General features: G+C 38.6%; 1 protein-coding gene and 1 long non-coding RNA gene across 2 annotated transcripts in view; one reads left to right on the forward strand and one right to left on the reverse strand.

Annotated features, from left to right (window-relative positions):
• Nucleotides 1-322: 322 nt before the first annotated feature.
• LOC148158648 (uncharacterized) lies at nt 323-1,260 on the reverse strand. Its single transcript, XR_015763024.1, has 2 exons — nt 946-1,260; nt 323-719 (listed from the first exon to the last, which is right to left on the reverse strand). It is a non-coding gene; the product is annotated as an uncharacterized LOC148158648 (long non-coding RNA).
• Nucleotides 1,261-4,610: 3,350 nt separating this feature from the next.
• Nucleotides 4,611-27,270, forward strand: part of LOC106933098 (uncharacterized) — a 31,227-nt gene continuing 8,567 nt past the window's right edge. Inside the window, exons 1-30 of the mRNA XM_088006231.1 lie at nt 4,611-4,720; nt 4,849-4,887; nt 4,990-5,251; nt 5,360-5,474; nt 6,398-6,488; nt 6,572-6,678; nt 6,764-6,977; nt 7,053-7,178; nt 7,899-8,016; nt 8,121-8,259; nt 8,393-8,497; nt 8,596-8,665; nt 8,780-8,917; nt 9,000-9,164; nt 9,238-9,332; nt 9,456-9,582; nt 9,669-9,921; nt 10,500-10,549; nt 10,639-10,739; nt 10,839-10,990; nt 11,093-11,231; nt 11,316-11,417; nt 13,670-13,849; nt 13,936-14,175; nt 14,301-14,457; nt 14,714-14,842; nt 15,355-15,499; nt 15,608-15,651; nt 15,761-15,934; nt 16,029-27,017. Coding sequence (XP_087862357.1) covers nt 4,642-4,720; nt 4,849-4,887; nt 4,990-5,251; nt 5,360-5,474; nt 6,398-6,488; nt 6,572-6,678; nt 6,764-6,977; nt 7,053-7,178; nt 7,899-8,016; nt 8,121-8,259; nt 8,393-8,497; nt 8,596-8,665; nt 8,780-8,917; nt 9,000-9,164; nt 9,238-9,332; nt 9,456-9,582; nt 9,669-9,921; nt 10,500-10,549; nt 10,639-10,739; nt 10,839-10,990; nt 11,093-11,231; nt 11,316-11,417; nt 13,670-13,849; nt 13,936-14,175; nt 14,301-14,457; nt 14,714-14,842; nt 15,355-15,499; nt 15,608-15,651; nt 15,761-15,934; nt 16,029-27,017 — 14,845 coding nt within the window. The 5' untranslated portion in view covers nt 4,611-4,641. The remainder of the gene's footprint in view (nt 4,721-4,848; nt 4,888-4,989; nt 5,252-5,359; nt 5,475-6,397; nt 6,489-6,571; nt 6,679-6,763; nt 6,978-7,052; nt 7,179-7,898; nt 8,017-8,120; nt 8,260-8,392; nt 8,498-8,595; nt 8,666-8,779; nt 8,918-8,999; nt 9,165-9,237; nt 9,333-9,455; nt 9,583-9,668; nt 9,922-10,499; nt 10,550-10,638; nt 10,740-10,838; nt 10,991-11,092; nt 11,232-11,315; nt 11,418-13,669; nt 13,850-13,935; nt 14,176-14,300; nt 14,458-14,713; nt 14,843-15,354; nt 15,500-15,607; nt 15,652-15,760; nt 15,935-16,028; nt 27,018-27,270) is intronic.

Below are 27,270 nucleotides of genomic sequence, written 5' to 3' on the forward strand. Positions count from 1 at the left end.
GAAGACAAACACAGAGCCACACGCTGGGCAGCGCGTTGAGATGTAAACGGCGCATATAATTGTTCGTTCAAAGATAAATCATTCTCACTGCTCCACAACGCAACTCTGAATTCACTAAAACTTATTCCTGCGGTTCACATTGAGCTGTGCAACCAGAGCTAACGCGGCGGATTTTAAACTCTTACCCAGAGTTTCTCCAAAGGATCATAATTCCTCATGTAGCACTATTTAAAGTGTAAAAGGACTGGATGGAAAAAATCAGAAGACTAGAATTCGTCTACTGGAGCTGTTGTCAGTAATCAATAAAACAATACAAAAGAACTGCTTTCAATACCATGTATTAGACAAAATTAAAGTGAACAATGCAAGACAAACATACATAGGACCAAAAATAAAAACAAAAAAATATACACAGTACTGCGGCCGTCCTTCATTGGTTTGTGCACAACTGGTCTTGACTTCCCCGCTGGTCAGTCCAAAACCTGACCGACACACATTCAGAAGTCCATGGTTGAATTATCCAGATATTTAAGTTGAAAATGTCCCAGCGCAAGTTCTTTCGGATGAAGAGATGAATAATGGAGTGTGTGCCTGAGTGGTGAGATGGAGGGGGAATTGATACAGACCAGACCAGGATGAAGTGATTCTTAGGGCTCTCCTGGCTCCAGCCAGTTTTCAGAAGCTCGCCATCCTTTACCCTAAAAAGGGGATCACCTGGCCTGTATTAAAATAAACAGGACCAGTAAATTTCCAGCCGGCTAGTTAACTAGAGTTTTCAGTTTCACACAGAAATAAATGCAATATATCTAATCTGTCAGACCAAATGAAGAAACATTTATCTCATTATCTTAAAGAAGTTAGATTACAACAATTGATGATCAGGATTAGCATTAGCTACCAACCAACATGCTAAAACAACAAAACAACATTGTGCTCACTACTCACCAATTTCAATAATAGTTGGGAGCATGGCAGCTTCAAGGCTCCAAACTCACTGGATTTTTTGGATCTACATGATTTTTATATTGTGAGGTTAAAAAGTGCATTACAAACAAAGAGATAACTGATTGTTTGAGAACACCAACCTGTAGCTCCTTTGTCTCCAGCTCTCCCCCTCACACCTGACTGGGGAAAGCTGGAGCAAGCCTAAATAATTACATCAGGTGTGTCAATTGGCTGCATGCATTGTGTGACTGACTGTCACTCTAACCAATGGGGCAGTAAGGCGGGACTAAGAGCAGTTTTTTCACCCTGGGTTACACTCACAGTAGGTTGATGTACATATCCATACAGGTCAGCCTGTGTCCAGTTTGAGTGAAAGGAGGCACGCGCGATCCTGCTGAGGTAAAGCAGCGGCAGCGCGCGAGGCAAAGCGCAGAGGAGTCATGGAGAAGCAGCATTCGGCTTCTATGAACCACAAATCTGGAATGTCCAGAACAACCAAAACACTGATTTCCTTTAAATCAAGGCTAAAAATTCACCTGTGTAGAGTTACTGTTTAACCTTAATGAATGGAACATTGACCAACGCCAAATACGTCGAATCGTATGATGGCACTCACCATAATGTAATGTCTGTTACTTGTTTCCAATTGTCAACTGTATGTTGTTTTTATGACTTTTTGTTTTTGTATTTTTATGATGTAAAGCACTTTGAACTGGTTTGTTACTGAAATGTGCTATACAAACAAAACTTGACTGATTGACTGAAAGGTGAAAGAAATTTTTACTCTCTGAGAAAAAAAATTTTTAAAAAAAGAGCAAAGCGGAAGGGCGTTATGATCGTAACCTGAAACTATAGCAGCTGACAGTTGGTTATGTAAGAATCTTTCAGAAGGAACAATAGCAGACATAGAGCACAGCTACAAGTACCTGGGAATACCACAAGCAAATGGCAACCTTGATGAGGTCACAAGGAAAGGAGCTACAGCCAAATACCTCCAATGAATAAGGCAAGTCCTGAGAAGCCAGCTCAATGGCAAGAACAAGATCCGTGCTATAAACAGCTATGCCTTACCAGTAATCAGATACCCTGCAGGCATAATTAGCTGGCCAATGGAAGAGATGAAGGCCACAGATGTTAAGACTCGGAAGCTACTAACCATGTATGGAGGGTTCCATCCCAAATCCAGCACCCTGAGACTGTACACGAGCCGTAAGGAAGGAGGCAGAGGACTAGTGAGTGTGAGAGCCACTGTCCAGGATGAAACATCCAAGATCCATAAATACATCAAGGACAAAGCCTCAACGGACGATGTGCTCAACGAATGTCTCAGGCAATGGGGAACAGAGGACAAGGTGCTGGAGGAACCATCATGGGAGGATAAGCCCCTACATGGGATGTACCACCGACAAATAACTGAAGTGGCTGATATCAGGAAATCCTACCAATGGCTGGAGAAAGCTGGACTCAAGGACAGCACAAAGGCCCTCATCCTGGCTGCCCAGGAACAGGCCCTAAATACCAGAGCAATAGAGGCTCAGATCTACCACACCAGACAAGACCCAAGGTGTAGGTTGTGCAAGGAGGCCCCTGAGACAGTCCAGCACATAACAGCAGGGTGCAAGATGCTGGCAGGGAAAGCGTACATGGAACGACATAACCAAGTGGCGGGCATAGTGTACAGAAACATCTGTGCAGAATATGGACTGGAAGCCCCAAGATCAAAGTGGGGAACACCCCCAAAGGTGGTGGAGAATGACCGAGCTAAGATCCTGTGGGACTTCCAGATCCAGACAGACAAGATGGTAATGGCGAACCAACCGGACATTGTGGTGGTGGATAAAGAACAGAGGAAAGCCATTGTGGTGGATGTAGCAATACCAAGTGACCACAACATCAGGAAAAAGGAGCACGAGAAACTGGAGAAATACCAGGGCCTCAGAGAGGAACTGGAGAAGGCCTGGAAGGTGAAGACCACAGTGGTGCCTGTGGTCATCAGGGCCCTCGGGGCAGTCACCCCCAAACTGGAGCAGTGGCTCAAACAGATCCCAGGAACAACATCAGACATCTCAGTCCAGAAATGTGCAGTTCTAGGCACAGCCAAGATACTGCGCAGAACCCTCAAGCTCCCAGGCCTCTGGTAGAGGACCCGAGCTCAGAGGATGAAAGAGACCACCCGCAGAGGGTGAGAATATATATATATATATATATATATTGTATTAAAGGCTGAAGCTGATTTTGTTGTGGATAAGCAATCACTCCAGGCATCGGGTTAGGACGGCTGTTATATATGTTGAGGTGAGTTATTGAAAGGAGAGAACGTCCGAGTCCAGAATTAGACTTAACATGACTTTAATAAACTTCCAGCTTCATCCATGCATATAACAGGCAGGAGTCGAGGGGGTGCGCTTGTAGATGAGATTATGTGTGTATGGGTGCATGCGTGTGTGTGTAGGTGTGAGTATGTGTGGTTTCCTATAAAGACAAACAAATACAAACCATGAGTATCTGTCTGTAAATGCTCTACACTTAAACAACAACCAATCCGACCGATAATAGCGTAACACTACAAAACATACAAGAGAAACACGGCATTTCAGTCGGAAATTGCAACACCAGCGACAGCTGCGTCTAATTAACTGAGCTTACTAGCTTAACCTAAACAGTTAACTCTAGCTCTGCATAATACGAACAAACCACACTAAGCGACCATAACATTCGACAAGACAATATACAAATACAGCTCTTAGACATCAACAGTACCACTTACATTCAATGGACGCACACGATATAAAGAGGTAACAAATCTGCCTTGAGAGCCGCCCCACTGAATGCTCATGTCCATAAGTGAAGTATAAACAAGAAGCCACCCAGTGGAGCAAAAAGGCATTACACATAAAACACCTAGATAAAGAAAAACAAACTTAAGGGCTGGAACAAATAATTAACAATCTTTTGTACATATATACTGCTCAAAAAAATAAAGGGAAAACTCAAATAACACATCCTAGATCTGAATGAATGACATATTCTCATTGAATACTTTGTTCTGTACAAAGTTGAATGTGCTGACAACAAAATCACACAAAAATCATCAATGTGTTGCTTCCTAAGTGGACAGTTTGATTTCACAGAAGTTTGATTTACTTGGAGTTATATTGTGTTGTTTAAGTGTTCCCTTTATTTTTGTGAGCAGTATATATATAGTGCCAATTCACAAACTGGGTTTAGATTTCTCTTTCTTATTGCTTTACTTGTGGGGATTTACTAAGCATAACACTCGGGAAACAAATGTTGAAGGACGAAGACAGACTTGAGCAAATGTTTGATCAGTGCATGGTACACTACTAAAGTATAGATTAATCTTATAAAAACAATTTTACAAAGGATTGTTGCAATGGCGCCACAACCCTCAAGTCCAAATACTTTGGTTCATCACTAAGTTTAATGACCAAAAAAATTTCCAAAACTTCAACTGATAATGCTTCTCTATATAAACAAAGATGGAAAGATATTAGTAACTAATACCTTTTCTTGGGAGTGATATTCATGGAAACCAAAGTCACAAACGTTGACACCCAGAATATTGTTGACCCCTCCTAAACTGTAAACACCACAGGAATATATAACATAACGCATCTCAACTAGTGCACTAGTTGGTTCAAGTATCCAACACAGGACAGGTCCGACTGAGGAACCATGAGAGGAGTCAGGCTCCTTCTAGAATGGGCGCTACCATGGCTCATTCTAAGCCTTGGACTATCTGCAGCCTCCTCTGGTATGTAAATTAATAAGAACTGATTATAGCTCTATACCTGCCAGTGGCTACATAAAACCTTATTCTCATTTTAATTTACAATTTTGTAATTGTTAATTTTTGAAAAAATGTCTTTCTTCTATTTATAGCAGAAGTTCAAAAAGTGGGAAACATGGCAGTGATTAAAGGTGAAGATTTAAATAAACAATATATTTGATTCTTTCTAAATGTAAAAATATTTGTGTACTTTGAATTTCCCTATAATGAAAATTCTGTCCTTAAAAAAACAGAAGTGAGAGGCTCCCACATCAACCAGTTCTGCAGCACTTGGGGGAACTTCCTTTACAAGACTTTTGATGGGGCTTTCTTCCACCTTCCCTCCACCTGTAACTACATCTTTACATCCCAGTGTAAGGGCAGCTATGAGAGTTTCAATATTCAGCTCCAGCGACAGGAAGTGGATGGGGAAATCTCCATCACCAGAATTCTGATGAAACTGGAAGGGATTGTGGTGGAGTTTGCCAACACTTCCGTTATGGTCATGAATAAACCGTGAGTTTATTGGGGTTTTTTTTTTCTTTTCAGATACTAGTTAATGTGAAGATTATACTTATAATTCAAGTTTTATGTACAGACTAATTGCTTATTCTTCTTTTCCAGTGTCTCCATACCATTCAGTCAGGGTGGCATTTCAATTAAGGAAACCATGTCCTATATTAAAGTTGAAGCTAAGTTGGGTCTGACATTCATGTGGAATCAAAAGGACTCCCTCTGGGTAAGTTTTGTTTGTTTTGTTAAAGGTTTTTTAAAGTTGAGGTAAATTAAACTACATTTTTTTCATTCAGTTCAACACATATACTGCTTACAAGAAATTATTTTGCAAGATATTTTGCAAGACTTGTTGGTTGAGTTTATACTCAGTTGTGCATAATCCAAATTATTTCAAACTGACCCAGTAAGTTTGAATGCAATCCAATTATACAGCCACATTCCACTCTAATTACATTTCATTAGACCTAAAATTAGTTGACTGTAAAATGCAGAATGGTAAAATATTAGAGAGATTTGAAAATTCTATCTAAAAAAGTTTTTTGGCACGTCTAGAGTCAACAGTAGCTGTGACACTTTAGTGCCTTCCTTAGTGACGAGTAAATAATCCTACATTACCCTGACATAAGGCAAAACTCATGATTATTCATTGACTGACAAAATAGCAAATATATAACCCCCATCAAGATCTATAAAGATCTATAAAATAACATTAAATAACATCGTTGGGTAAAAAAAAAGAAAAAAACATAAGTACTTTAAATACATTTCTGCAGCTTTGCATGAAATAAGTCATTAAAATATCCTTTGCCAGTTATGAGATTATGATTATGTAAATATCTTCTGATCAGTGGTCATCAAGAAACATTTAGAAGCATTTTTAGTGAAAATGAAATATGTTTGAAAAGGAAAAGTTATTTGATAGTTAAGTAAACTACTTTTGAATGACAGCATATTAAACAAGTGTCAGAGAATGTTTGTACTGCTGTTTTGTAAATGTTTGCTCATTGGGTTTTCATCCAACCTTGCGCACTGAGCATTAAAAGAAAGGCAGCTAAGGCAAAAGTCAAGCCAGGTGTAAAAAGACGGACCAAGAGTCCATCTGAAGATCTGAATTCGACTTAAATCTGAATTTCATATGCATTTAAGGTGGAGCTGGATGCCAAATTCAAGAATCAAACTTGCGGCCTGTGTGGGGACTTCAATGAAATCAAGCTTTATGATGAGTTTGTCCAGTCAGGTATGTACTTAATGCACACGCTTCACACACAAATGGACACATATGTATCAAAGTTGACAATCTTGTTTTTCTTCTCAACACAGAGGCTTCCATAAGTACTGAAGAATATGCGTTGAACTGGAAAGTTGATAGTCCCACTGAAACTTGTAAAGTGGTTTCTTCCGGGGCTAATAAGAATTGCACAGATGGGGTAATTTTCAAAATTTGACATTTTGAAGCTGTTTTAGATTGATAATTGCATTCAATTAATGTGTATAATAAATGTAAACTTGCAGAAAAAACTCTGCAAGAAGTTGCTGTCAGGACCTGAATTTAAAAGCTGTCGCAAACTAATTGACTCCGAGTCCTTCATGGAAGCCTGTGTGGAAGACTTCTGTTACTGCAAAAGCAACAGCAGCGCATGCTTGTGTTCGACTGTGTCTGAGTACGCCCGACAGTGCGCCCATGCAGGTGGACAGCCAAAGCAGTGGAGGACAAAACAACTGTGTGGTAAGAGATGAAAAAGTTTTGAACTGTATATTTGTACCAATACATTGCAAGACATAACTTTTATGTTCTGGGTAGAAAAAACATGTCCTTTCAACATGGAGTATAAGGAGTGTGGCAGTCCCTGTATTGACACCTGCAAATACCGGCAGAAAAGTGAGCTGTGTGATGAGCACTGCATCGACGGATGCTTCTGTCCTCCTGGTTAGTTTCACAGTTAATATTGATTTGTAATCCAACTGTTTAATATTTTATAGTGTGGCATTTGTCTTGTTATTTATGTTCCATAGTTAGATTATCAAGTTAAGCCTTAGCAATGTCTAAGCTTTAACAGTTGTATTTATTTTGTTAAGTACACAATAGTACTCTGAGTGTTTGCAAAATGTTCTGTAACAGAGCTCTTACATGTTCTCATCTCTAGCATGCTACCTTATGCAAACAGTAGTTGGCAAACTTTCAGATTGGAAAGATAAGTAAGAGCACAGAAAGAGAAGTAAAACTATTTTGAGTGTTGAAATATAAAATAGGTCAGAACCTTTGATTGAAGCAGCTCCCTGCTTGTACAAGTTATTACAATGGGTCATTGTAGAATCTACTGCAGAAAACTATTCATAACATCTCTAACATTAACAGTGCCACTTACACTAATGTTATAGGACATTTGGATGAGTCTTTTGATTCAAAGAGAATCAAAAATCCAATGCAGCAGCCACCTAAAAAAATATGAACTATCCCTTTAAAATATTAAAGTTAAAATTGTAACCCTTAAAACCATTTAAAAGAATCAGACATCTGTTATAGCATCATAGTGTCAAAACCCAACACTCCCACACATATAATAACACTTACAGAATTTGATCTGGACTATATTAGTGTTATAACATTGACAATAATCATTACCAACTATTGCTCATCTCCTCCAAGGTACAATCTTTGATGATATCTCAGAAAGTGGATGTGTTCCTGTTGAGCAGTGCCCATGTTTCCACAAAGGCGAGACGTACAACACTGGGGAATCAACCATGATGGCGTGTAAAAACTGGTAAAAACTATATAAATAAATACAAAGAGAATACAGTATGCTTCAATATCTGTTTCTGAGATGGGAAATCCAGTGAATTGACAACATAATGTGTCTTTCTACAGCACCTGTTCAAAGGGTGAGTGGAGCTGTGTAGATGCAAACTGTCCTGCTGTCTGTTCCATCAGAGGAGGCTCTCACTTCTCCACCTATGATGATAAGACATACAATTTCCATGGAAAATGTTCCTATGTTTTGTCCAAGGTAAAGAGATATTAATAAAAACACTTAGAACTAAATAGAACATAAATGTTAGTTTCTTTTAAGCAGAATTATACTGAATTCCAATCAGATAATTATTTGATATCTGAATGTATTTTTCACCTTGTGGCTTCAGGTTGAAGACAATGCTTTTACTGTGCTTGGTGATTTCGACAAATGTGAAAGGTCTGATAAATCAACTTGTCTGTCTGCCATCACTCTGCTGTATCAAAATCACACGGTAAAATATTTATGTCACATATGCATGAGACTATATATTTAGATATGTGTGTGTATAAAATTTACTGACTTGTGTTAGTAACTTGTGTTTTCCCAAAGATAATTGAAGTTAAAGACAAAAATGAAGTCTCATATAACCATCAGGTCTTTGAGCTTCCTTTTTTCCTGGGTGAGTAGATGCTTTTTATTAGTGTGCCTTTTTCAGTGAAAATGCAACATAAATTGGTTTTGCTCAAAGTTTAATGAAATGTTTGAGATTTTATGTGTTTCTTTCCATTTGCAGATGACATTAAAATCTTCCGTCCCTCTACATTCTTTACCATAATCCACACATCCTTTGGACTTGATCTCGAGATTCAGGTTGTACCAATTCTGCAGCTCTACATCAGAGCCGATGTCTCCCTGAAGAGTAAAGTTATAGGTATGATTATTCTTTAGGAGTTTCAAGATTGTGTTGATTTGTTTTTAATTGGGCATAAAGTTTAAGTGTTATATTTTTGTAGGCCTTTGTGGAGATTTCAATGATAACTCAGAAGATGACTTCAAAACTACAAGTGGACTTCCAGAAAGAACACCAGTGGCCTTTGCCAACACATGGCGGGCCAAACCAAATTGTCCAGATGTAAAAAATGACCTTGCAGACCCCTGCAGTTTAAGCATTGACAAGAGTAAGTCATTGACAGTTATCCATATATCACCCATAGTACTCCACCAATTAACTTATTCTTTTTTCTTTTGTAGACAAATTTGCAAAAACCTGGTGCTCCCTCCTGTCAGACACAAATGGGATTTTTTCACATTGCCATTCTAAAATAGACCCAGAAGAGTACTTTGCTGTAAGCATGTAGCACTTTCTGTGTGCATCTAATTTCTATTTTTTTTTCTGTTGTTGTTGTTTTGCTCTTCATTTCCCATACCTTGTAATGTTTAATCTAATCTAATGTCATTTACCTTCACAGACTTGCATGTATGACACTTGTGCCTGTGAAAACAGCGAGGACTGTATGTGTGCCGCCTTGTCCTCATATGTCCACGCATGTGCTGCTGAAGGTGTATTCCTGAAAGGCTGGAGAGAAGATGTTTGCAGTATGTCTAAGATAAACAAAACAGATAGAAATGCACAGTCTAATTAAAGCAATAATGCACCAAATATTCCTTTCCTTTTTCAACAGACAAATACACAGAATGCCCTTCGACACTTGTGTACAATTACAAAATGACGCGCTGCGGTCGAACTTGCCGCTCTCTGAGTCAGTCGGACGTGACTTGCAAGGTTGAGGTTACCCCAGTTGACGGCTGTGGTTGTGCTAAAGGATATTTTCTAAACGAGGAAGGAGTTTGTGTATCAGCTTCAGAGTGCTCCTGTCAGGCAGGAAACACAGTGGTACAGCCTGGGGAGACGACTAATGTCCAAGGACGAACATGGTAAGGACTTCTAGGTGTCAGCAAGGGGCCTACTAATATGTCATACTCAAAAGACAAGATAAAATGTAGGTAATATTTTGTAGAAATATAAGACTGCTTATTTTTGGTGCTTCACAAATTAAGTAAAGGTTTTGAAATCACATACTGTTTTTAGGAATATATAATTGGTGTGGAATATTCAAGTCCAGGTTTTACCTTTTCCTATGTTACAGATTTTTTACGCTGGTCTATTTTTCAAGTGCTGAGAAAAAAACCCATTGAAATCCTCTCTTTTTGTGCTGTCACATGAAGAACAAAATTTGCTTTGTGTTTTGAAATACTATCTTGTCATTTTAATATTGACTGCACCAACAGACTATGACTGTTTGCACTTAATGCAAATTACTCCTGTATTTTGAACCATCATTTGTTATATATCTGCTTTGAAGTATAAAAACATATTTTTTGTGGGGAAAAATGGTATAAAAATTAATTTTAAGGACAAAATATGTTTTTGTTTTGAATCAATACCAATTTAAAACTTTGTAATTACACTCTTAATTTTGTGTAACATTTTTTTTGTCTGTCTTGCTATTCAGCACCTGCCACGCTGGAAAATTTACTTGTAAAGGAGAGCCAGTATCTAAGTGTAAGCATAAAGTGCTGCAGTAAAGACAAGTTTTAACAACAGCATGCTTTAGATTGCAGTTTCTTTTAACGCTGTATCACTGTCATCAGCATGCACCAGTCCCATGGTTTTCTTCGATTGCTCCAAAGCAAAGTCAAAGGAAAAGGGGTCAGAGTGTCAGAAGAGCTGCAACACATTGGATGCTGAATGTGTAAGACTCAGATGCTGGCAGCTTAATGCTTCTAAATAAATAGTACTTATATGTTTAAGCAACTAAATAAACTGTAAATAAATTAACCATATTGCGCAGGTGAGTTCACAGTGCGTCTCAGGGTGTGTGTGTCCCAATGGTCTGCTGTCAGATGGGAAAGGAGGCTGTGTAAAGGAGGAAGACTGTCCCTGCCCCCATGATGGAAAATACTATAACCCAGGAGAAAAAATCAAAGTGGACTGTAATACATGGTGAGATTTCATTTGCACATTTAACAAGTACCAGATTTCTACACATTTCACACCATTCTGTCTCTTTTGACTATTAACTTCATATATTGATTAAAATTCTAGCACATGCAAAAACAGGAAATGGCAATGCACAGAAAATGACTGTGGTGGGACCTGCACCATATATGGAGAGGGACATTATATTACTTTTGATAACAAGAAATTTGCCTTTAAGGGGGATTGTGGCTACATCTTTTCTCAGGTATAGTTTCTTGTGGGTTTTATTTTTTTGTTTTTGTTCTTGTGTCAAGGTAAGTTTTGTTAAACTGACTTCAAATTGTTGCAGGATTATTGTGGAGATGATGTGAATGGCACCTTCAGGGTCCGGACTGAAAACATCCCATGTGGTGAAAGCATTTGCTCCACCAGTATTAAACTCTACTTGGGGGTATGTAAATATGGAGAAAACACTCCATTGCATTCACAAAATACTACGTTTTTTTTTTTTTGCCTGGTGATCTGTGCTTACATGCAAGAAAAAGTTTTGATGATACCAAACTATAAAAACTATTATTTTTTTTTAAGTTGTAAAAAGTAATGTTTCAAACCAGGAGTTTTCAAAGTGTAGGAAAGCTAGCCTCCCATGAGAGAACAAATCGACAACTCCCTCTGATGTGACCTCAGTTCTTTAGACTACAGTAAAAAAAAAAAAAATATATATATATATATATATATATATATATATATATATACATATATATATATATATATATATATATATATATATATGTATATATATATATATATATATATAAGGAAGGTCGTCCGCACAGAAGGGGTCTCACTCCCAGAGGGAACGATAGCAGACATAGAGCACAGCTACAAGTACCTGGGAATACCACAAGCAAATGGCAACCTCGATGAGGTCACAAGGAAAGGAGCCACAGCCAAATACCTCCAACGAATAAGGCAAGTCCTGAGAAGCCAGCTCAATGGCAAGAACAAGATCCGTGCAATAAACAGCTATGCCTTACCAGTAATCAGATACCCTGCCGGAATAATTAGCTGGCCAATGGAAGAGATGAAGGCCACGGATGTTAAGACTCGGAAGCTACTAACCATGCATGGAGGGTTCCACCCCAAATCCAGCACCCTGAGACTGTACACGAGCCGTAAGGAAGGAGGCAGAGGACTAGTGAGTGTGAGAGCCACTGTCCAGGATGAAACATCTAAGATCCATAAATACATCAAGGACAAAGCCTCAACGGACGATGTGCTCAGCGAATGTCTCAGGCAATGGGGAACAGAGGACGAGGTGCTGGAGGAACCATCATGGGAAGACAAGCCCCTACATGGGATGTACCACCGACAAATAACTGAAGTGGCTGATATCAGGAAATCCTACCAATGGCTGGAGAAAGCTGGACTCAAGGACAGCACGGAGGCCCTCATCCTGGCCGCCCAGGAACAGGCCCTAAACACCAGAGCAATAGAAGCTCAGATCTACCACACCAGACAAGACCCAAGGTGTAGGTTGTGCAAGGAGGCCTCTGAGACAGTCCAGCACATAACAGCAGGGTGCAAGATGCTGGCAGGGAAAGCGTACATGGAACGACATAACCAAGTGGCGGGCATAGTGTACAGGAACATCTGTGCAGAATATGGACTGGAAGCCCCGAGGTCAAAATGGGGGACACCCCCAAAGGTGGTGGAGAATGACCGAGCTAAGATCCTGTGGGACTTCCAGATCCAGACAGACAAGATGGTAATGTCGAACCAACCGGACATTGTGGTGGTGGATAAAGAACAGAGGAAAGCCGTTGTGGTGGATGTAGCAATACCAAGTGACCACAACATCAGGAAAAAGGAGCATGAGAAACTGGAGAAATACCAGGGCCTCAGAGAGGAACTGGAGAAGGCCTGGAAGGTGAAGACCACAGTGGTGCCTGTGGTCATCGGGGCCCTCGGGGCAGTCACCCCCAAACTGGAGCAGTGGCTCAAACAGATCCCAGGAACAACATCAGACATCTCAGTCCAGAAATGTGCAGTTCTAGGCACAGCCAAGATACTGCGCAGAACCCTCAAGCTCCCAGGCCTCTGGTAGAGGACCCGAGCTCAGAGGATGAAAGAGACCACCCGCGGAGGGTGAGAAGGGAATTTTTTTTTTTTTTATATATAAAATAAAAACACTGTGACCTGGAGCATCTCCATGAACACCTTAAGTCATACTTCCTTCTTTTTATATATGTATTTTAAATAAATAACATTGTATTATTTAAAAAATAATTGTATATTTTTATTGCATTTTTAAATTAAAAACAAATATTTAAAAAAATATAAATTTTTAAATATTAAGGACACAAGATTCTGTCTTCTTAATCACTATTTTGTAGCTGTTATTTATAATTTGGTCTCTGGCACAGAGACCAAGTTGACAAAATGTTGACAAAATGTTGGTGAAGTTGACAAAATGTTTGCAGTTAATTTTTCTTGTTAATTATTTTCCTCTCATGTTGAGCCCCACCTGAAGAGGTTGTCATGCTTTTTTTTTTAAACAATTTTTAATTTAGAAAGAAAATAACTTTCCTTTACATTTTCAGATATGACTGTAGTGCCTCCAGTTGTCCAGCTAAAGCTTTAAGCATCTGATTGAGTGTGAATGTGTCATTTGGTGTTTGTGTGCTTTATTTATCATTTTAGAGGAAAGAAATTGTTCTGTCAGACGAAAGTGTCAAAGTTATCAGTCAAAGCAAAGGGATTGACATACCTTTTAAAGTCCACACTATGGGTATATATGTTGTCATTGAGGCAAATAATGGCCTTCTTCTCATCTGGAATAAGAAAACAACAATCATGATCAAACTCAGCTCCACATTCAAGGTGAGTGAGGAGGACATCTAGAGTTTCTTGAATAAATATTTGAGAGCTTTCAATTCAGAAATGATCATGCTTTTATTTTATGGCAGGGCAAAGTCTGTGGCCTGTGTGGAAATTATGATGGGGCCATCAAGAATGATTTCACTACCAGAAGCAACGAAATTGTAGTTAATCCAACAGAGTTTGGAAACAGCTGGAAACTGTCATCCTCCTGCTCAGATGTAAACACCACACTGAACCCGTGTGCTCTGTACTCTCAGAGACGCGCCTGGGCAGAAAAACACTGCAACATTATCAAAAGTGAAGTGTTTACTTCCTGCCATGACAAGGTGAGAAAAACTAAGGACATTAAATGCTAATGATAGTATAAATGAAGATATGTTCTTGCATAACCAACTGGAGAACAATACTTTTCATTTGTTACCTGCATTTACAATTACGTTTTTCTAAAAAGGTGGAGCCAGAACAGTACTATGAGGCTTGTGTGGCAGATACGTGTGCCTGCAACACGGGAGGAGATTGTGAGTGTTTCTGCTCAGCTGTAGGAGCATATGCAGAAGCATGCAATGAGGCTGGAGCCTGTGTAAAGTGGAGAACCCCCACCATCTGCCGTAAGTTTGGATTGGGTTTCTGCAAAGGCAGAAAAGAAATGGTCCCTGTTGGTCCTGGATTCTGATAGCTTATGGGGAGTAATTCATGTTTGAAAATAAAAAATAAAACACAGTACAGATAACAAGATTGCTTTTTGTTGTGTGTATGAACTTAAAAATATAGGCTCTTACTACTTAACTTATTTTCTGAAAAAAAATTACAATGTCTTGTATCTTGAACAAATACTTTCAACTTACTTGTGTTCTGTTTTATCAGCTCTGTTCTGTGACTATTACAACCTTGATGGAGAGTGCGAGTGGCACTATGCTCCATGTGGAAAGTCTTGCATGAAGACATGCAGGAATCCTTCAGGGAAATGCTACAATAAACTTCCACCACTGGAAGGTAAGAATGATAAGAAAGAAAAGCATTTTAAATCTTTAATTTTATGAGATTGGTGACAATGATATTTGACATCAGATTTTTAAATACTCTTCAGGTAAATCCCATTAAATTATCACAGTTAAAATTGGGGATGCTTACTGAAATCAATAGGACCTTTTGCAAACTTCCACTGCAAGCCCCTTTCAAATTATACAAGTGCAACAAAAAGACAGACCCAAAATTCTCTTTGTGACATACTTTATTTGCACAAGAAATTTCAAATCCCATATTCCAAGTCTGTGATCCCCTTTTGTATAATGGCTTAGTCCTATTTTGCTGCCTGTCAAAATGTGCTAAGTGCTTCAAACAGAAGCAAATCTTTGTTTCTTCATTTATATATCCTCACGCTATGTTAGTGCTTCAGCAGATCACCTCGTCATACAGAACACATGAAGATTATCTGAAATCTGAAAAAAGGCTAAAGAAATGACTAAATCTTCTGTGTGCTTTCCAAAATTAATTTACTTTTTAAGGGTGTTATCCATCATGCCCTCGGGAACAGCCTTATTTTGATGAAGCTAGCATGAAGTGTGTGTCTGAGAAAGAGTGTGGCTGCTATGATGAAGATGGAAACCATTACAAGGATGGAGAGTCAATGTCTGCAAATTGTCACAAGTGGTAGGATCCTTTCAAATATATAAATTTTGCTATGTTTAGTAATGGAACAAGTTTCAAAAACAATATGTACCTAAAACATGAAAATAAACTTATTTCCTTTTCTCACAGTTCTTGCTCTTCAACACAGCTGACATGCATTTATGATTTGAATGGTAAGGCTAAAATATGTGCATATGATTTGCAAACCAGGAGCTAGATTTTTGTCACTGTCAGAAAAATTATTGAAGACAAATTGTCATGAGCCATGTCATTATTTTGCAGCTTGCACCTGTGTCTACATGAATAAAACATACAAATATGGCGATACAGTCTTTGAAACACATGATGGAGATGGAACCTGCATCTCGGGTGTTTGTGGACCGAACGGAACCATAGTAAAAATGGCACCATGCATACATACACCAACAACAACACCTTTTACATTTACCACAACTGGTAAGATAAGACACAAATAAATGCTGTGTGAGGATTCATTTTAGAGTGTTTCGAATTAACATTAATTTATCTTTGTTCTCATGTTTCTTCACAGCAAGTACTACAGAACACCCTGTAACTACAACTGCACCTATTCCAACACTCACAACTCAAGCAGTAACATCAATTCTGACTTTTTCAACTTCAAGAGTTTCCACAAGATCTAAAACTACAACTGTGCCTTTGTCCTCCTTACATCCATCTTCATCAACCTCTACAGTCACTGAAAGCTCCAAAACTGAAATAGTATCAACCACAACACCTTACATAGAGCCACCTACCCCAACAAGAGAGACTGAAACATCCACAGTCACAACAGCTCCAATTGAAAGTACTACCACTACACCCGAAACATCTACTTCATCACCCAGTGACTGCTATATTTGCAAGTGGTCAAATTGGATTAACAATGACTACCCCGGACACAACAGAGATGGAGATTATGAAAGATTAGCAAACATTTCTGATCCGGATTTGAGTGTTTGTAGAAAACCACTACAAATTCAGTGCCGATCCAAACTTTTAAAAGATGTGCCTTTAAAAGATTTAAATCAAAATGTAATCTGCAGCCCTACAGATGGACTAATCTGTCATAATAAGGATCAAATACCTCCACAATGTTATGATTATGAAATTCGGATAAAATGTTGCACTTACAATGACATGTGTGAGCCTAGCACAACAACAACAATTCATTCAGAAACACCAACCACAACGCCAGGCACTAACGTACCGTCACCCACAACAACAGCAATAGAAACATCCACAACACCTCAAAAACAAACTACAATCTCAACTACTGGCACTACAAAACCTGAAACCACAAAAATAATTACAGAAAAAGTCTCCACAACACCTTACATAGAGACAACTACCCCAACAAGAGAGACTGAAACATCCACAGTCACAACAGCTCCAATTGAAAGTACTACCACTACACCCGAAACATCTACTGCATCACCCAGTGACTGCTATATTTGCAAGTGGTCAAATTGGATTAACAATGACTACCCCGGACACAACAGAGATGGAGATTATGAAAGATTAGCAAATATTTCTGATCCGGATTTGAGTGTTTGTAGAAAACCACTACAAATTCAGTGCCGATCCAAACTTTTAAAAGATGTGCCGTTAAAAGATTTAAATCAAAATGTAATCTGCAGCCCTACAGATGGACTAATCTGTCATAATAAGGATCAAACACCTCCACAATGTTATGATTATGAAATTCGGATAAAATGTTGCACTTACAATGAAATGTGTGAGCCTAGCACAACAACAACAATTCATTCAGAAACACCAACCACAACGCCAGGCACTAACGTACCGTCACCCACATCAACAGCAATAGAAACATCCACAACACCTCAAAAACAAACTACAATCTCAACTACTGGCACTACAAAACCTGAAACCACAAAAACAATTACAGAAAAAGTCTCCACAACACCTCACATTGAGACACCTGCCCCAACAATGGAGAGTGAGAAAACCACAACAGTGTTTAAAGAAACTTCCACAACACCTCATATACAAATTGTAACCTACAGCACTAAAAAACCAGAGACTGGACCTGTAATTATACGCACAACAACCACAACACCTACCCCAAAACCTACAACGCCTCATGTAGAAACAACAATTATTTTCTCTACAAAACCTGAAACCACAAAAATAATTACAGAAAAAGTCTCCACAACACCTCACATAGAGACACCTACCCCAACAATGGAGACTGGAAAACCCACAACAATAGTTACACCAAAACCTACAACGCCTCATGTAGAAACTACAACTATTTTCACTACGAAACCTGAAACCACAAAAATAATTACAGAAAAAGTCTCCACAACACCTCACATAGAGACAACTGCCCCAACAATGGAGACTGGAAAACCCACAACAATAATTACACCAAAACCTACAACGCCTCATGTAGAAACTACAACTATTTTCACTACAAAACCTGAAACCACAAAAATAATTACAGAAAAAGTCTCCACAACACCTCACATAGAGACAACTGCCCCAACAATGGAGACTGGAAAACCCACAACAATAATTACACCAAAACCTACAACGCCTCATGTAGAAACTACAACTATTTTCACTACGAAACCTGAAACCACAAAAATAATTACAGAAAAAGTCTCCACAACACCTTACATAGAGACAACTGCCCCAACAATGGAGACTGGAAAACCCACAACAATAATTACACCAAAACCTACAACCCCTCATGTAGAAACTACAACTATTTTCTCTACAAAACCTGAAACCACAAAAATAATTACAGAAAAAGTCTCCACAACACCTCACATAGCGACAACTGCCCCAACAATGGAGACTGGAAAACCCACAACGCCTCATGTAGAAACTACAACTATTTTCACTACGAAACCTGAAACCACAAAAATAATTACAGAAAAAGTCTCCACAACACCTTACATAGAGACAACTGCCCCAACAATGGAGACTGGAAAACCCACAATAATTACACCAAAACCTACAACGCCTCATGTAGAAACAACAATTATTTTCTCTACAAAACCTGAAACCACAAAAATAATTACAGAAAAAGTCTCCACAACACCTCACATAGAGACAACTGCCCCAACAATGGAGACTGGAAAACCCACAACAATAATTACACCAAAACCTACAACGCCTCATGTAGAAACTACAACTATTTTCACTACAAAACCTGAAACCACAAAAATAATTACAGAAAAAGTCTCCACAACACCTTACATAAAGACAACTGCCCCAACAATGGAGACTGGAAAACCCACAACAATAGTTACACCAAAACCTACAACGCCTCATGTAGAAACTACAACTATTTTCACTACGAAACCTGAAACCACAAAAATAATTACAGAAAAAGTCTCCACAACACCTCACATAGAGACAACTGCCCCAACAATGGAGACTGGAAAACCCACAACAATAATTACACCAAAACCTACAACGCCTCATGTAGAAACTACAACTATTTTCACTACGAAACCTGAAACGACAAAAATAATTACAGAAAAAGTCTCCAAAACACCTTACATAGAGACAACTGCCCTAACAATGGAGACTGGAAAACCCACAACAATAGTTACACCAAAACCTACAACGCCTCATGTAGAAACTACAACTATTTTCACTACGAAACCTGAAACCACAAAAATAATTGCAGAAAAAGTCTCCACAACACCTCACATAGAGACAACTGCCCCAACAATGGAGATTGGAAAACCCACAACAATAATTACACCAAAACCTACAACGCCTCATGTAGAAACTACAACTATTTTCACTACGAAACCTGAAACCACAAAAATAATTACAGAAAAAGTCTCCACAACACCTCACATAGAGACAACTGCCCCAACAATGGAGACTGGAAAACCCACAACAATAATTACACCAAAACCTACAACGCCTCATGTAGAAACTACAACTATTTTCACTACGAAACCTGAAACGACAAAAATAATTACAGAAAAAGTCTCCACAACACCTTACATAGAGACAACTGCCCCAACAATGGAGACTGGAAAACCCACAACAATAATTACACCAAAACCTACAACGCCTCATGTAGAAACTACAACTATTTTCTCTACAAAACCTGAAACCACAAAAATAATTACAGAAAAAGTCTCCACAACACCTCACATAGCGACAACTGCCCCAACAATGGAGACTGGAAAACCCACAACGCCTCATGTAGAAACTACAACTATTTTCACTACGAAACCTGAAACCACAAAAATAATTACAGAAAAAGTCTCCACAACACCTTACATAGAGACAACTGCCCCAACAATGGAGACTGGAAAACCCACAATAATTACACCAAAACCTACAACGCCTCATGTAGAAACAACAATTATTTTCTCTACAAAACCTGAAACCACAAAAATAATTACAGAAAAAGTCTCCACAACACCTCACATAGAGACAACTGCCCCAACAATGGAGACTGGAAAACCCACAACAATAATTACACCAAAACCTACAACGCCTCATGTAGAAACTACAACTATTTTCACTACAAAACCTGAAACCACAAAAATAATTACAGAAAAAGTCTCCACAACACCTTACATAGAGACAACTGCCCCAACAATGGAGACTGGAAAACCCACAACAATAATTACACCAAAACCTACAACGCCTCATGTAGAAACTACAACTATTTTCACTACAAAACCTGAAACGACAAAAATAATTACAGAAAAAGTCTCCACAACACCTTACATAGAGACAACTGCCCCAACAATGGAGACTGGAAAACCCACAACAATAATTACACCAAAACCTACAACGCCTCATGTAGAAACTACAACTATTTTCACTACGAAACCTGAAACGACAAAAATAATTACAGAAAAAGTCTCCACAACACCTTACATAGAGACAACTGCCCCAACAATGGAGACTGGAAAACCCACAACAATAGTTACACCAAAACCTACAACGCCTCATGTAGAAACTACAACTATTTTCACTACGAAACCTGAAACCACAAAAATAATTACAGAAAAAGTCTCCACAACACCTCACATAGAGACAACTGCCCCAACAATGGAGACTGGAAAACCCACAACAATAATTACACCAAAACCTACAACGCCTCATGTAGAAACTACAACTATTTTCACTACGAAACCTGAAACGACAAAAATAATTACAGAAAAAGTCTCCAAAACACCTTACATAGAGACAACTGCCCCAACAATGGAGACTGGAAAACCCACAACAATAGTTACACCAAAACCTACAACGCCTCATGTAGAAACTACAACTATTTTCACTACGAAACCTGAAACCACAAAAATAATTACAGAAAAAGTCTCCACAACACCTCACATAGAGACAACTGCCCCAACAATGGAGACTGGAAAACCCACAACAATAATTACACCAAAACCTACAACGCCTCATGTAGAAACTACAACTATTTTCACTACGAAACCTGAAACGACAAAAATAATTACAGAAAAAGTCTCCACAACACCTTACATAGAGACAACTGCCCCAACAATGGAGACTGGAAAACCCACAACAATAATTACACCAAAACCTACAACGCCTCATGTAGAAACTACAACTATTTTCACTACGAAACCTGAAACGACAAAAATAGTTACAGAAAAAGTCTCCAAAACACCTTACATAGAGACAACTGCCCCAACAATGGAGACTGGAAAACCCATAACAATAATTACACCAAAACCTACAACGCCTCATGTAGAAACTACAACTATTTTCACTACGAAACCTGAAACCACAAAAATAATTACAGAAAAAGTCTCCACAACACCTCACATAGAGACAACTGCCCCAACAATGGAGACTGGAAAACCCACAACAATAGTTACACCAAAACCTACAACGCCTCATGTAGAAACTACAACTATTTTCACTACGAAACCTGAAACCACAAAAATAATTACAGAAAAAGTCTCCACAACACCTCACATAGAGACAACTGCCCCAACAATGGAGACTGGAAAACCCACAACAATAATTACACCAAAACCTACAACGCCTCATGTAGAAACTACAATTATTTTCTCTACAAAACCTGAAACCACAAAAATAATTACAGAAAAAGTCTCCACAACACCTCACATAGAGACAACTGCCCCAACAATGGAGACTGGAAAACCCACAACAATAGTTACACCAAAACCTACAACGCCTCATGTAGAAACTACAACTATTTTCACTACGAAACCTGAAACCACAAAAATAATTACAGAAAAAGTCTCCACAACACCTTACATAGAGACAACTGCCCCAACAATGGAGACTGGAAAACCCACAACAATAGTTACACCAAAACCTACAACGCCTCATGTAGAAACTACAACTATTTTCACTACGAAACCTGAAACCACAAAAATAATTACAGAAAAAGTCTCCACAACACCTTACATAGAGACAACTGCCCCAACAATGGAGACTGGAAAACCCACAACAATAATTACACCAAAACCTACAACGCCTCATGTAGAAACTACAACTATTTTCACTACGAAACCTGAAACGACAAAAATAATTACAGAAAAAGTCTCCACAACACCTTACATAGAGACAACTGCCCCAACAATGGAGACTGGAAAACCCACAACAATAGTTACACCAAAACCTACAACGCCTCATGTAGAAACTACAACTATTTTCACTACGAAACCTGAAACCACAAAAATAATTACAGAAAAAGTCTCCACAACACCTCACATAGAGACAACTGCCCCAACAATGGAGACTGGAAAACCCACAACAATAATTACACCAAAACCTACAACGCCTCATGTAGAAACTACAATTATTTTCTCTACAAAACCTGAAACCACAAAAATAATTACAGAAAAAGTCTCCACAACACCTCACATAGAGACAACTGCCCCAACAATGGAGACTGGAAAACCCACAACAATAGTTACACCAAAACCTACAACGCCTCATGTAGAAACTACAACTATTTTCACTACGAAACCTGAAACCACAAAAATAATTACAGAAAAAGTCTCCACAACACCTTACATAGAGACAACTGCCCCAACAATGGAGACTGGAAAACCCACAACAATAGTTACACCAAAACCTACAACGCCTCATGTAGAAACTACAACTATTTTCACTACGAAACCTGAAACCACAAAAATAATTACAGAAAAAGTCTCCACAACACCTTACATAGAGACAACTGCCCCAACAATGGAGACTGGAAAACCCACAATAATTACACCAAAACCTACAACGCCTCATGTAGAAACTACAACTATTTTCTCTACAAAACCTGAAACCACAAAAATAATTACAGAAAAAGTCTCCACAACACCTCACATAGAGACAACTGCCCCAACAATGGAGACTGGAAAACCCACAACAATAGTTACACCAAAACCTACAACGCCTCATGTAGAAACTACAACTATTTTCACTACGAAACCTGAAACCACAAAAATAATTACAGAAAAAGTCTCCACAACACCTCACATAGAGACAACTGCCCCAACAATGGAGACTGGAAAACCCACAACAATAATTACACCAAAACCTACAACGCCTCATGTAGAAACTACAATTATTTTCTCTACAAAACCTGAAACCACAAAAATAATTACAGAAAAAGTCTCCACAACACCTCACATAGAGACAACTGCCCCAACAATGGAGACTGGAAAACCCACAACAATAGTTACACCAAAACCTACAACGCCTCATGTAGAAACTACAACTATTTTCACTACGAAACCTGAAACCACAAAAATAATTACAGAAAAAGTCTCCACAACACCTTACATAGAGACAACTGCCCCAACAATGGAGACTGGAAAACCCACAACAATAGTTACACCAAAACCTACAACGCCTCATGTAGAAACTACAACTATTTTCACTACGAAACCTGAAACCACAAAAATAATTACAGAAAAAGTCTCCACAACACCTTACATAGAGACAACTGCCCCAACAATGGAGACTGGAAAACCCACAACAATAATTACACCAAAACCTACAACGCCTCATGTAGAAACTACAACTATTTTCACTACGAAACCTGAAACGACAAAAATAATTACAGAAAAAGTCTCCACAACACCTTACATAGAGACAACTGCCCCAACAATGGAGACTGGAAAACCCACAACAATAGTTACACCAAAACCTACAACGCCTCATGTAGAAACTACAACTATTTTCACTACGAAACCTGAAACCACAAAAATAATTACAGAAAAAGTCTCCACAACACCTCACATAGAGACAACTGCCCCAACAATGGAGACTGGAAAACCCACAACAATAATTACACCAAAACCTACAACGCCTCATGTAGAAACTACAATTATTTTCTCTACAAAACCTGAAACCACAAAAATAATTACAGAAAAAGTCTCCACAACACCTCACATAGAGACAACTGCCCCAACAATGGAGACTGGAAAACCCACAACAATAGTTACACCAAAACCTACAACGCCTCATGTAGAAACTACAACTATTTTCACTACGAAACCTGAAACCACAAAAATAATTACAGAAAAAGTCTCCACAACACCTTACATAGAGACAACTGCCCCAACAATGGAGACTGGAAAACCCACAACAATAGTTACACCAAAACCTACAACGCCTCATGTAGAAACTACAACTATTTTCACTACGAAACCTGAAACCACAAAAATAATTACAGAAAAAGTCTCCACAACACCTTACATAGAGACAACTGCCCCAACAATGGAGACTGGAAAACCCACAACAATAGTTACACCAAAACCTACAACGCCTCATGTAGAAACTACAACTATTTTCACTACGAAACCTGAAACCACAAAAATAATTACAGAAAAAGTCTCCACAACACCTTACATAGAGACAACTGCCCCAACAATGGAGACTGGAAAACCCACAACAATAATTACACCAAAACCTACAACGCCTCATGTAGAAACTACAACTATTTTCACTACGAAACCTGAAACGACAAAAATAATTACAGAAAAAGTCTCCACAACACCTTACATAGAGACAACTGCCCCAACAATGGAGACTGGAAAACCCACAACAATAGTTACACCAAAACCTACAACGCCTCATGTAGAAACTACAACTATTTTCACTACGAAACCTGAAACCACAAAAATAATTACAGAAAAAGTCTCCACAACACCTCACATAGAGACAACTGCCCCAACAATGGAGACTGGAAAACCCACAACAATAATTACACCAAAACCTACAACGCCTCATGTAGAAACTACAATTATTTTCTCTACAAAACCTGAAACCACAAAAATAATTACAGAAAAAGTCTCCACAACACCTCACATAGAGACAACTGCCCCAACAATGGAGACTGGAAAACCCACAACAATAGTTACACCAAAACCTACAACGCCTCATGTAGAAACTACAACTATTTTCACTACGAAACCTGAAACCACAAAAATAATTACAGAAAAAGTCTCCACAACACCTTACATAGAGACAACTGCCCCAACAATGGAGACTGGAAAACCCACAACAATAGTTACACCAAAACCTACAACGCCTCATGTAGAAACTACAACTATTTTCACTACGAAACCTGAAACCACAAAAATAATTACAGAAAAAGTCTCCACAACACCTTACATAGAGACAACTGCCCCAACAATGGAGACTGGAAAACCCACAATAATTACACCAAAACCTACAACGCCTCATGTAGAAACTACAACTATTTTCTCTACAAAACCTGAAACCACAAAAATAATTACAGAAAAAGTCTCCACAACACCTCACATAGAGACAACTGCCCCAACAATGGAGACTGGAAAACCCACAACAATAATTACACCAAAACCTACAATGCCTCATGTAGAAACTACAACTATTTTCTCTACAAAACCTGAAACCACAAAAATAATTACAGAAAAATTCTCCACAACACCTTACATAGAGACAACTGCCCCAACAATGGAGACTGGAAAACCCACAACAATAATTACACCAAAACCTACAATGCCTCATGTAGAAACTACAACTATTTTCTCTACAAAACCTGAAACCACAAAAATAATTACAGAAAAATTCTCCACAACACCTTACATAGAGACAACTGCCCCAACAATGGAGACTGGAAAACCCACAACAATAATTACACCAAAACCTACAACGCCTCATGTAGAAACTACAACTATTTTCACTACGAAACCTGAAACCACAAAAATAATTACAGAAAAAGTCTCCACAACACCTCACATAGAGACAACTGCCCCAACAATGGAGACTGGAAAACCCACAACAATAATTACACCAAAACCTACAACGCCTCATGTAGAAACAACAATTATTTTCTCTACAAAACCTGAAACCACAAAAATAATTACAGAAAAAGTCTCCACAACACCTCACATAGAGACAACTGCCCCAACAATGGAGACTGGAAAACCCACAACAATAATTACACCAAAACCTACAATGCCTCATGTAGAAACTACAACTATTTTCTCTACAAAACCTGAAACCACAAAAATAATTACAGAAAAATTCTCCACAACACCTTACATAGAGACAACTGCCCCAACAATGGAGACTGGAAAACCCACAACAATAGTTACACCAAAACCTACAACGCCTCATGTAGAAACAACAATTATTTTCTCTACAAAACCTGAAACCACAAAAATAATTACAGAAAAAGTCTCCACAACACCTTACATAGAGACAACTGCCCCAACAATGGAGACTGGAAAACCCACAACAATAATTACACCAAAACCTACAACGCCTCATGTAGAAACAACAATTATTTTCTCTACAAAACCTGAAACCACAAAAATAATTACAGAAAAAGTCTCCACAACACCTCACATAGAGACAACTGCCCCAACAATGGAGACTGGAAAACCCACAACAATAATTACACCAAAACCTACAACGCCTCATGTAGAAACTACAACTATTTTCTCTACGAAACCTGAAACCACAAAAATAATTACAGAAAAAGTCTCCACAACACCTTACATAGAGACAACTGCCCCAACAATGGAGACTGGAAAACCCACAACAATAATTACACCAAAACCTACAACCCCTCATGTAGAAACAACAATTATTTTCTCTACAAAACCTGAAACCACAAAAATAATTACAGAGAGTGAGAAAACCACAACAATGTTTAAAGAAACTTCCACAACACCTCATATACAAATTGTAACCTACAGCACTAAAAAACCAGAGACTGGACCTGTAATTATACGCACAACAACTACAACACCTTACATAGAGACACCTACCCCAACAAGAGAGACTGAAAAGCCCACAACTACAATTGTCATTGAAAAATCTACAACACCTCATGTAGAAACTCCAACCCCAGGAACTGTAGAAACATCTAGCACCATCATCACTGGAAAACCTACAACATCAGAAAGTACTGCAAGTCAGTCAACTACTGTGATAATAACAGAGAAGCACAGTGTTAAAACTACAACTGGCAGAACAACTTTGTGCTCTTGCAAATACATGAATCAGATTTTCTCACCTGGTAAGTTTTGTACTTTTTTGCATCATTCGTTGTTGCTATACTTGACATCTATTTATAAAGACATTTATGACTTGTAAATAGATTTTAAATAAAAGACACTCATATTATGATAAGGCAGTGGTGACATTCAGATCCTGTGGTTCTGAGAGCAGAGCGGGAGGGGAATAATTGTAAAGGGGGAGTAGATATTGGAGGATGGGAACAGGGGAGGTTCATGCTGCCCCCACAAAATGCCACTCTGGGCAGTTGCCCA

Source organism: Poecilia mexicana, unplaced genomic scaffold (assembly GCF_051168715.1).
Source record: "Poecilia mexicana isolate PSO_F unplaced genomic scaffold, ASM5116871v1 scaffold_6, whole genome shotgun sequence".
In the NCBI taxonomy this organism is placed as follows: Eukaryota; Metazoa; Chordata; class Actinopteri; order Cyprinodontiformes; family Poeciliidae; genus Poecilia; species Poecilia mexicana.